The following is a 12,457-nucleotide window of genomic DNA, read 5'->3' on the forward strand; positions in this document are numbered from 1 at the left end:
TAGTATTAATGGCATTGATTTAATTGTATTTCATATTGTGACTACCTTCACAATATGAGATACAATTAAATCGATGCCATTTACACTACTTCTGTAGTTTTTTATTACTATGGAAAAATATGGTGATATATCTCTGATATTCGTATATTGAATTAACAATCTGTAGCTTATTATGCCTTGTGTGTTTATTCTTTTCAGTATTATTACTATGCACACCAACTGGCATTTCTCATATTATGGAGTTAATACTTCACAACTGGGTTGGCATGATTGCAACACCGGGGTACCTACCTCCCCACCAGTGCGAGGCCAACAAGCCTTGAAACGATTCATGTATGGTACTAAGTGCTTTAATTTCTAACAGCTTTGGTGTTTGAGGTTTTCATATTAAAAAAAAAAAGAAACCTACAGAACAAGTCCCACTAACATGAACACTCTCAAAGAACATCATGTCAGAACTCAGAACTTTCATCCCACTCCTCAATTTGGTCAAATAATGCAAAACTGAGATCAACAGAATCATTAACAAAAATGAACAAATAAGTCCACAGTTTATAGCACACAGCAAAATGAATACATCAACACTAGATGGTTTCTACCACTGGAAATTCTGCAAGAAAGCCACATGAAATATATATTCCATGATATCATGATTGCAGGATTTGAAACAATGGGCACACAACCACTGCCAAGTGACTCATCATGCTATTCATAGCACAGCACGTGACTTTTATTCAGCAACATATTGCTCAAAATGGATCCCTTTCAACATACACAATGTAATGCAGATGATGGATGACAGACAGCAAGCAATTTATAAAATTAAAATGCAATATATATATATGCTTTACCTTTTGCTAATTTTTTCACAGGTTGAAAACAGGAAATGGAAATATTTTATTTATTTTTTTTGAAACCACAGAAAAAGAAGTTAAATGGAGACTGCTTTTTTTTCTATCCAAATATTCTCTTTCCTCTCAGGCTTTATAATTTTGTTGCAGTTAATAAAGTATGTTTAAGCAATTCTTATCATACAGAGCTACAGTATACATATACATACAGTATGCAGTTTAATCTGTTAAAAAGAAAAATAGCTCCTTCCTGTTCTGCTGAAACCTATAAAATATTTTATAAACAAAACTTCCAAAACTATTATATCTGGATTTATTCAACCACTTTGAATAAATCCAGATATAATAGTTTTGGAAATTTTTTTTAAAAATCCACTATATTAAAGTATCCATTATATTAAAACTATTAATAAATTATTTACAATGAAATGAACCTACTCTGGTGAGGATTTCTTCTCCTCAGCTGTCATGAAGCGGCCTCTGGTTGATATGGCTGCACCACTATACTTGCATATCTAGAGTAAATCAAGACTACTTATTCTTTATAAATTAAAAAAAGGATAATAAAAATAAAGTTATTTAATGAAATTTAGTTAGCTATGTTGCATCTTCCTAAATGATGAATTAGTCATTCAGGAAGAGGCAATAGCATACAAGGAGGATACTGATTTTATGCACTTAGAATAACCTATTTCTTAGAAGGTGAAATAGAAATTTTATTGATGCTTTAAACGGAGAAAAGAAAAAAATCAAAATTTGTGCATCCATCTGAAATAATGGTGGGGAATCTAACATCTAATGGGTTAATTGTACAAGCACAGGAAGTTGCAAAAATTAACGAATTTGTTATAGACTTTCAATAATGGTACAGCTCAAAAACAGTTTTTGCGTAGTTGGCCTAGTAGATAGTTCATCAGAGTGAACTTAATGGTAATGCTGTAAGAGTCATCTGGATCAGCTAGTATATTATCTCGCTGTCTCTGCTTTGCCAGCTAGTGGCTTGAGAAAGTTTGGGTAGCAAGTGTAGGGGGGTACTGTTGAAGCCATGTTATGTCAAGGAGATGGGTATATAATTGCTATGTGTACACCATACCCAAAAATTTCATTAATTCGTACATGCTCCCCCCTATTCTTTTACTTTATTTACTGAATGCATCATGAATAGTCAAACAGAACAAACATATGCAAAAGATCTAAACTTCCCAAAAACTTCATATTCATTTCACAAAAATGTGACCTTAGTTCCAATTCCAATGATGTCCATTTCCATCTAGCCTGCCAAATCCCACTTTTTCTAAGAGAATATACAAATCAGTGGTTGCTTCAACCACTACTCATCTGTTTCCCCAATTATTCATTTTAAGGCTTCTTTTGTTTCAAAGATAATAATTGTGCATTTTTGCACTATGATATTCCTTCTCAGAGACTTCTAATTTGGAATTTCCTCTTTTTGATCTCTCGCTTAAAATATTTCTACCCCATTCTGTCATATTCATCTATTGCCACTATCATTCTCCAAACCCTCACAAATCACTCTGAACTTTTTGACAACCTTTTTTTAAAACTAAACTTTCTCCAATCTAACTTTCCTAACAGCAAGACAATTTTCCTTTGTGATTTTAATGTTCGCAACTTTAGTTGTCAATTGGCTTCAGTTTTCTTGTTAAGAAAATCCAGTTGAGATACTGAGGCTTTTGCAATTACCAATGACCTCACTCAGCTTGATTTACCTACTAGACAATCTTAACCACACACCCAACACTCTTGATCTTTATCTTACAAGCAAGCTGTACATTGTCAATGATGGTGCTCCTCTTAGTACCTCATATCACATTTTGGTGACTGTTTCTTCTCCAATGGAGTCTTTCTCTCATGGCCATTCTCAGTCTCCCATTGTTTGGCATTATAAGAATGCAAAATGGGATGATCTTCAAAACTTCTATTCTCCTTTTCCTTGGTTGGATTACTGTTTCAAATCTTCTGATACCAATACTTGCTAGATCATTTCAGTAAAATTATTCTTGTTGGAATGAAATCCTTTATTTCACATTCCATCTTAAAATCTCATCATTTATCTATACCTTGGTTTTCCAGTAAATGTGATAAGACTGTTCGAGACAAGAATGTTGCATACTGCAACCGGCTTGAATCCAGATCTCCAGCTTTGTTTTCTGCCTACACTAAAGCTTGCAACAATTGTAAAAAAGTTATTATTAATCAATTTAAATTTCATTTTAAACAGGCTAAGAGTAGAAAACTTGCTTTGGGAACAAAGTTATTGACTGCAACTATACTTCCACCTCTGTGCAAACCTGATAATTCTATTGCATCCTCAACAAAAGATAAAGCCAACTTACTATAATCCTAATTTTCTTCTAAGTCTTGTATTGGTGATATTAGTAAGCCTCCTCCTACCATACTCAATACACTCTACTCAATGACTATTGCGGGTCTTCTGACAGAAGGATGTTAGCAGAATTCTGGACAACTTGATGCCAAAAAAGCTCCAGGTACTGATGGTATTTTCCCAATTGCTCTCAAAACCTGTGCTCCTGAGCCTGCTCCTATTCTGTGTCACCTTTTAACAATTTCTTATTCCACTGGTTTTTTTTCTTTCTCCTTAGAAATTTGCTCATACCCAGCCAGTCCCTAAAAAGGATGAAAAATCTCACCCATCAAATTATTGTCCTACTGCACTTACCTCTACTCTTTACAAAGTAATGGAGAAACTCATCAACTGTGAACTGTTACACTACCTTGAAATCTTCCATCTGATCAATGACTGCCAATATAGATTCCATCATTGCCAATCTACTAGTGATGTATTGACATATGCTACTCATATTTGTACAAATTCATGGTGAAATTGAAGCAGTAGCTCTTGATATTTCTAAGGCTTTTGATCATGTTTGACATAAAGGTCTTCTAAACAAGCTCCCATCTTATGGATTGCAAACTGTTTTTTGTAACTTTTGTAATCTTTTTCCTTCTGACTGCTTCCTGTGAGTGATGACTACAACTAATTTGTGCAAAAAGATGGCTCTCTGTCTCACAACTCCTCCATTAATGCTGGTCTTTTAACATTAAAATTTAAAATATTAAAATCTAAATTTTCAAATGTTTCGCATTTAAACATGTGAAATTCATACACATTTTGTGAAGAAATTTTGAATTCAGTGCAGACAAGCTATCAACATTTCTCAATTTTTAAACAAAGATTTTTTAAACATTTGTCATGAAAAATTTTTGTACTTTTCTAACAAATCTGATAGAGGTGATACTTTATATTTTTCAACTTTTTTTTGTTTCCTAGGAAGCCTTCAACCACAATTTTTAAAAGATAAATAAAGAAATCACAAACAAATGCAGATGGGTATCTGCATTGAAGATTTTTAAAGTAAACACCTTTAAATATTTGTGCAAAAAGATCAAGAAAGAAAACTGATCAATTTTTGCAACTGTTACCTTTTGGAACTTTCAAGTTGAGCTTTTAGTCAAATGTGAAATTGTAGAATAATTATCTTTATACAATGCACAAGTTGCTTTATATGTAAACTGGATGTAAGCCTAAGGTCAAGTCATGCTGTTGATGTGTGAGCACTTTGGTCTGAGAATATTGTTGAACTTTAGCAGTATATTTCTTGTTAAGACATTGTGTAACACAGAATTTTACTTAACTTTATGTAAAGTTGATGAACGTTTGCACTATGTATCTCAAAAGGGTTTGCCAGGTTCACATAACATGTTTTGATGAATAAATTGTGACACTTGACTAAATAAACTGCCACTGCTCCAGCTCTGATTTTCAAACCAGTGTCTGCCTAGCGAAAAAAAAAGGGAGGATGAAGTTGCCAGTTAGAGGTTATGCTAATGTAAAGTTTTGTTGGTTTACTGTTAAATGTCAAGTTGTAAGATTTTAATTTTTTTTTTGTGCATGTATCTGTTATTGATGCACATATATTACAACCAGTGGTATTTGTATAATTTTTATTTTTCTTAAATTTGATATGGCTGTCAAAGTAAGGTACAAGTTATCTCCAGACTAGTTCTGCTATGTTTGTGGATATTATATAGGTTCAAAGCAGATGGCACCAAGTTGAGCAATGCAAATAAAACCTATTTTGAATGCCTATGAGTGATCAATACAAGTGGGCACCTCATTTCTTCTATGTAGTTACAGTTCAACGTTATAGGATGGTTTTGTAGCTGTAAGCATATTCCTTTTGCTACACCTCAAATATGCAGAGCCAACAAACCATCATGATTACTACTATTTTTGTATGGTGGATATATCAAAGTTTAAAATAGATGGCCAATCAAAAAGTTCAACAACTATAGTGTATTAGAGTTAGAGAGGCAGTAAAAGAGATATGCAACCCTTCAGCCACAATTATGAGAGCATCTTTGGATTTGCCCCTATGGACTGGAGATGTGCAATGTATCCCTAATTCACAAAGGATGAGCAAAGGGTGACATGAGTAATTAGAGACCTGTTATCTAACTTCTGTTCCAAGGAAAATAATGGAATCACTGGTTAAAGAAGTAATGCAGACCATCTGGACAGGAGTGCAGTTATACTGTAGTCACAGCATTAATTTTTAAGAGGTGATCTTGTCTGACCAATCTCATTGGATACTATGATGGGATAAAAAAGAAATGAATGCAAAAAATAATTCTAACATCATATATTTATATTTCAGAAAAGCTTTTAGTACAAACTGCTGTACAAACTGGAGCATTGTCAATATCATACAGGCTACTGCTATGGATAAAAAGATAGCTAAGTAGGAGAAGACAAAGAGTGGTTATCAATGAATACCGCTCTTCATAGACTACTGTTAGTGGAGTTCCTCAAAGGTTCAGTGTTGGGCCCACTGTCATCAAAGGTCATCTTCAATGCCTCCCTATTTGAAATTTGCTGCCCATTTTTGCACCTTGAGAGAGTGGATGTACCCAAGGTACGTACCACATCATCATGGATTTCTTTTGTGTTAAACAGTTCTACAGGTATCATGCAATTTTTTTCTATACGAACCTTCTCACTAATACATATTGATTTTTATATATAAGACAGTATCTGAGCAACTTTTCCCAAGTACATTTCATTGTTATACAAAGGGTACTAGGAAAGTTTTGCAATACAGCTTTGTTTATTTAATTTTTTCAAAGTAAATTCCTCTACATTCAATACACCTCTCCATCCTCCGAAACCAATCTTTAAACCAGTTCTGCCAAGTTTCACTAGGGAGTAAAGCACACTCGTTGTCCCAAGCCCGTAGAAGGTCCTCATCACTGGAAAACCGCCTCCCTTTTAGCTTCATTTTCACATGCGGGAACAGTGCAAAGTCGCAGGGAGCAAGGTCTGGACTGTAGGGAGGGTGCTCGAGAAGTTTCACTCCTGTTGTGGTCAAATATTCGGTGCAGGCTTTGGCGCGGTGAGCTGGAGCATTATCGTGATGGAGGTACCAGGTGTCCATTCTTGACTTTGGCCGCAGGTTCTTCATAGATCCAATGACTTTAGGCAGGCATTGTTCAGTATACCACTTAGCTGTGACTGTCTTCTGCGTGTCCAAAACGACACGTTCCACAATCCCACTCGATTTGAAAAATACAGCTATCATTTTCTTCTTTACAGATCGGGATTTTCTGACAATTACGGGTGTGTCATCATCATCATCAAAGACCCAAACTTTGTTTTGAGTCTTGGTTGGCAGATCGTAATAGTACAGCCAAGTCTCGTCACAATGTTGTTCACATACCGAGATTGTCCCTTATCAAACTTTTTTAACATCTCCCGGCACCAAGTCACACGTCGTGTCATCTGCTCTTCAGTCAATTGATGCGGCACCCAGAGAGAACAAAGTTTCTTCACGTGCAAATGATCTTGCAGAATCGAACGAATTGCTGGTGCATTTAGGCCCAAAGTATCCTCTATCTGTTGGTAGGTCACTCGCCTGTTTTCGTCAAGCATTTTCCTCACAGCAGTAACGTTTTCCTCCGTAACTGACATTCGTGGCCTTCCCGGCCTCTCAGAATCCTCCAGAGTGAAATTTCCCCTTTGGAATTCTCTATACCACCTGAATATCGTTGTACGATGTGGACAATCATCATCTAGTGCAAGAGTCATTTCTTCTAAGCACTGGTCTATGGTTAAACCACGCAAGAAATTATACCGCAAAACTGTCCTTATCTCATTTCGTGACCACGATGCCATCGCAAGCGCTTTACACTCTCACTACTAATGAATAACTGAGCCCATCGACTTGGCGCGGCGGCTAGTATGCACGCATGAACATGTCTCAACGTGCAGCAACAAGCAGCTTCCTGTGATTCATTGTTGCGTCATATTGCAAAACTTTCCTAGTACCCTTTGAATAAACATCTAAAAAACAGTAAGGAAGAAAGATTTTGGAGTTACAATATGGTGCCAGACATGAAGTTTTCCAAGCAGTTTAGACAAGCAGCAAGGAGAGAAGGCCAAATGGCATCCTATTAGTGATCTTTCGAAATTTTCTTATAGAGATGGGAGGTCATAACGCCAATTGTGAGACCACACTTGGAATACTGTGTCCAGCTACAGAGATCAATTAAAAAAAAAAAAAAAAAAAATACATTGAGCTTCTTAAGCACTATTCCACATAAGACATAAGGGTCCAAAGACCAGCAACTGGTGAGATCAACAAAAGGGCACCAAATGAGGAAAGATTCCAAATATGAGTTGAAATGAAATTCCAAATATAGAATAAATGAAGGTGAAATTTTCAATGATACAAATTCCAGAACTATGGGCCATAAATTCAAATTATTGGAAGGGGGGGGGTTAAGACTGGATTTTAGGAAGTTTTCTTTTAGCTAGAAAGTTATCGGAATAAATTGACTCCACGGATGGTTAACGCTGACAGTTTAAGGAAATTAAAAGTTCAGTTGGATAGATAACTAGGTGAGTAAAGAGTCAAATAGGTTATTTAATTTTTTATTATTTTTTTGACTAGTGCACCATATGGTTAATATATATATATTTTTTTTTTATGAAAACCCCAAACACGAGAGGTATTAGAACCTATAGTACTTAGTACAGTGCATGGGTTGGAGGCTGAGAAGATGAAAGAAGATATTTATTGACATTAGACTTGAACTTCTGTAGGCTACAATTTTCAGGAAATACATATGAAGGAAGGTTTTCCCAGAAAACAGCAGTTGAATGAATAAATGAGGAAGATGAAAAGTTGGTTCTGCGAGTTTGGAGTTAGCCAGTAAATGGATGTTGGCTGGTGGTGACACATGTTCAGACTGTTTTGAAAGAGTGAGCAGGAATTATAGAAGCCAATTCAGAAGAACAGTGCCCATGAAAGTATTTGTAGAAAAGGCATGCAGTAGAAACTGAATGTCTATGAGACAGAGAATGAAGAAACTCTGTTAGAGATGAGTAATTAATTAACCAAACTGTCCTTTTCTGAATGAAATCTAGAATCCTGAGAAAGGTTTTGGGGGCACCGCCCAGATGTGGGAACAATATTCCATAGTAGGGTGGATTTGCAATTTGTACAGAGTGAACAGCTGTTTGGAAGAAATATTTTTGAAATAATTTTTTTTGAAATCTTTATAAGCATCCACTCAAAAATTGTTGTTCATAAAAACAATTTTTAGCCCTCAAATTCAATTTACACAATAAACTTATGAATTCTGGCTCAACAACTCTACAAGATGTGTTCATTTGAAAGTAAAACGAATAAAAAAAGTTTCAATATTCATGTATTTATAATATACACATATAATATACAGCAACTTTTTTTTGTAAATTAATATTTCTGGTATAGTATTTTCTTTATTTATATATATATATATATATATATATATATATTATTTTTTTTTTTTTTTTTTCAGAACAGAAATTCATTCATGTTTATTATGTTTACTTATTCATATTGATTTATGTTTACATGTAATTTGTTTTAACGGCCATCAAATTTATTTTGATAGTTTATGATAAACTTGTGATTTACACAGTGTGGCAACTGGAAAATGAGACTGATGCTAGAAAAAAACATTGATCTCACGTATGAGTTTATTCAAAGTAACATCCTTCAAAGTTCACACACTGCATGCAACAATCATAAAATGGCTGGAACAAATGGTGGAAGGCTGTGACTGGTATATTGTTCAATATTCTCATCACAGTGCTTTGAACTGTGTTGACATCATCAAAATAACAGCCTTTCAGTGGTACCTTAAGTTTCAGGAACAGAAAGAAGTCACAAAGGGTGAAGTCTGGTGAATATGGTGGGTGTGACAATACGCAGATTTTTCTGTTAGTCAAAAACTCCAGAACAATAAAATCCTTGTGGCTTTTTTTTTTTTTACTATAGTACTTAGTACCGTGCATGGGTTGGAGGTTGAGAAGAAGAAGGAAGGTATTTGTTGACATTAGACTTGAACTTCTTTAGACTGTAATTTTCAGGAAATATGTATGAAGGAAGATTGCTCCAGAAAATGGCAGTTGAATGAATAAACGAGGAAGATGAAAAGTTGATTCTGTAAGTTTGAAGTCGGACAATAAATGGATGTTGGCTGGTGGTAGCATGTGTTCGGACTGTTTAGAAAGATAGAGCGGGAATTATAGAAGCCAATTTAGAAGAACAGTGGCCATGGAAGTATCTATAGAAAAGGCATGCAGCAGAAACATACATCTATGAAATAAAGAGTGGAGAGACTCTGCTAGAGATGAATCATTAACCTAACTGCCCTCTTCTGAACGAGTGGATATTTGAGAAGTTGCAGATGTTTGGCATGGCTGAGTTTCACAAACTGGAAGGTGGAATGCAATGTGCTATCATCAGCAAAACTATGGATAGGATTTCCAGTCAATGGAAGAAGGTCATTAACATACAAGAGAAAAAGATGGGAGAAAGAACTGAACCTTGGGAAACACCAGCATTAGTGGAGAAGTTAGAAGACAGAGAGCCATCTACCATCACCCTCAGTGAGTGGTTAATGAGAAAACTGGATAACTAATTACAAAAAACAGTTGGCAAACCATAAGATGGAAGTTTGTTTAGAAGACCTTTATGCCAAACACGATTGAAAGCCTTTGAGATGTTAATTTGGTTTGGTTTTTTTTTTAGGAGCATTGGCAACTAAGGCCATATTGCTCCGGGGATATGCAGTGGTCATTCCCTGACCTTTCCACATCCTCCGTATTTGGTGGTCACAGGCTCAAATCCCGGTCTAATCAAGAAGCATGTGCTACGCACTGCTGCTCCTGCCCACCTGGCTACGGAGGCACTGCTTTGAGATGTTAAGAGCAACTGCTTGTGTTTCACCGAATTTTTCCATTGAATTGTCCATAAATGGGTAACATAAACCAGAATATCACCAGTAGGTCGACACATGGAATCTATATTGGCAATCGTTGATCACAAGGAAGGTTTCTAGACAGTTTAGAATTGGCAGTTAATTGAGTTCTCCATTACTTTAAAAAGAGTAGAAGTAATTGCAATGGGATGATAATTGGATGGGAGGGATCTGTTTTTAGGAACAGGCTGGATATGAGCAAATTACCAAGCAGAAGGGAAAAACACCTTTGGAATAAGAAAGTGAAAAAAGGCAGCAAAGAACAGGAGTAAGTTCAGGAGCACAGGTTTTGATAATAAGTGGAGAAATACCATCAGGACCTGGATCTTTCTTAGCATCAAGATTGGTCAAAATCCTTCTGACATCCTTTTGATAGCGACCACAGGAGACATTGAATGGAGCGTGTTGGGAATGGTGGGAGGTGTTTTACCAAGATCGTTAATAAATGAGTTGGAAGAAAAATTGGATGCTAGAAGGTCAGCTTTATCCTTGGCTGAAGTGAAAATAGAACCATCTGGTTTTGACAGAGGTGGGATTCTTCTCCATTCTGAAGCAGTACACGGATTCTCTGCAACAAACGTTTCAAAACGTTGAGATAGTAAGCAGCAGTAACACTGGCCAATGGACACTAACTCTTTGTGCACAATTCCCTTGTTAATCATAAAAAGTGATGAGCAAGGTTTTGATTTTTGACCTTTCTCAATGAAGAGTTTTGGCTTTGGGAGAGTTTGCCGACTTCCAACTCACACTTTTTCACTTTGTTGCAGAGTTGTACTGAAGACACCACATATCATCCATAACGATCGAGTTTAGGAAGCTGGGGTTGTTTTCAGCAGCTTCAATGAGTTGTTCTCTACAGTATTTAACTTGTGCCTGCCATTGACCATCTGTTAATAAATGAATCATGCATTCATTTTCTTCAAATCCTGAGTTATTATTTGTCGAATAGTTTCCTTATCAATGCACAGATCTTCTGAAATCATTGGTAATGATTTCTCATTCTTTTTCAACCAGCTCTGTTGTTTAAACTGCTTTTGCTGGTGTGGGTGTTCAGCATCTCCAGTGATTCTCTTCCATGCGCAAAATATGTATGCTACTTGAACACATGTGCATGAGACAGAAAATTCTCTCTATACACTTGCTTCATCATTTGAAAGATTTCTGCACATTTGACCAGTCAAAGTCAAACACAAAACTTGATATTTGCTCTTTGTTCCATTGTCCCTCCACAACCAATTCAGCTCATACTACGTTCTGAAATGGTAGAAATTTTTGCCGACCTTGACTGCAGTGCTTGAGGAACAGTCACTCTTTCATTTCGTGTTTACCTCTAGTAGATGGCAGCTTCAGCACTCATCTCATAACATCAGCCTCATTTTCCAATTGCTGCACTGTGTGTGTTTTATTTCCTGTCTCATCAGAGCAAACCAAGAACGTTTAGAATTTTTTCCCCTGATTTTTAAATTAAACTGAATTTGATTCTTTTAAGAGTTACACTAGTAATAAACATGTTATTTGTGGATTTAACATTTTACATTATGAATTAATACTCACTTCATCTTGTGTATGGCCTCTGGTTAACAAATTTCGTGCTGTAAGTGGAACATCGTTTATTTCCACTTCTGTTGTGAATAGATCACCTGTTCCTCTTCCTGTAATAGCAGGACCAATCTATCATAAATAAAATTTGAAAATTCTTTTTTTTTATTAAATATTACACAAACAAAGCTCTCAATTCAAAATCAATTCCTTTATTTAAGTAGGAACAAAATTTCATAGTAATAATACTACTTAGCATGAAAAAACAAACTACAGCAATACCTTGCTTAGCATGGCTTCAAACAGCATGGGTTTCACTATAACATGGTTTTCAATTAAGTTTAAGCCTGCGACAAGGCCTTTGGTATCAGGTCACATAACACTCATAAAGTTTATTGTTTTATGACTATAATATTCCATCGCCCCGAAAGTTCCTGTTTGCTTATATTTTTATATCTTAACTAATAATAAATTTATTAGTTTCAGAGGAAGCAATAAACTTTATGACTAAGTTTAAGTTGAAAATTTACAGTAACAGCCTAGACACATACTCCACATATATGCTGCTTTGTCCTAGCTTAGGTATGCATACATATATGCTGCAGTGCCAACTCTATTGTCTCACATGCACATGTGCCAATAGCTCTCCTCAGGCAGTCAGTGGCAACAGTGTTCCATCCTGACGAGACAAGGTAATAGCTTTTCAAACTTTTTAT

General features: G+C 35.7%; 1 protein-coding gene across 1 annotated transcript in view; it reads right to left on the reverse strand.

Annotated features, from left to right (window-relative positions):
* Nucleotides 1-12,457, reverse strand: part of LOC150080674 (uncharacterized) — a 354,324-nt gene that overhangs the window by 258,299 nt on the left and 83,568 nt on the right. Inside the window, exons 4-5 of the mRNA XM_090381399.1 lie at nt 11,757-11,873; nt 1,290-1,366 (exon numbers count right to left, since the gene is read on the reverse strand). Coding sequence (XP_090237525.1) covers nt 1,290-1,366; nt 11,757-11,873 — 194 coding nt within the window. The remainder of the gene's footprint in view (nt 1-1,289; nt 1,367-11,756; nt 11,874-12,457) is intronic.

The sequence above is a fragment of the Mastigoproctus giganteus genome, chromosome 9, assembly GCF_048544385.1.
Source record: "Mastigoproctus giganteus isolate SK-2022 chromosome 9, ASM4854438v1, whole genome shotgun sequence".
Taxonomy (NCBI): domain Eukaryota; kingdom Metazoa; phylum Arthropoda; class Arachnida; order Uropygi; family Thelyphonidae; genus Mastigoproctus; species Mastigoproctus giganteus.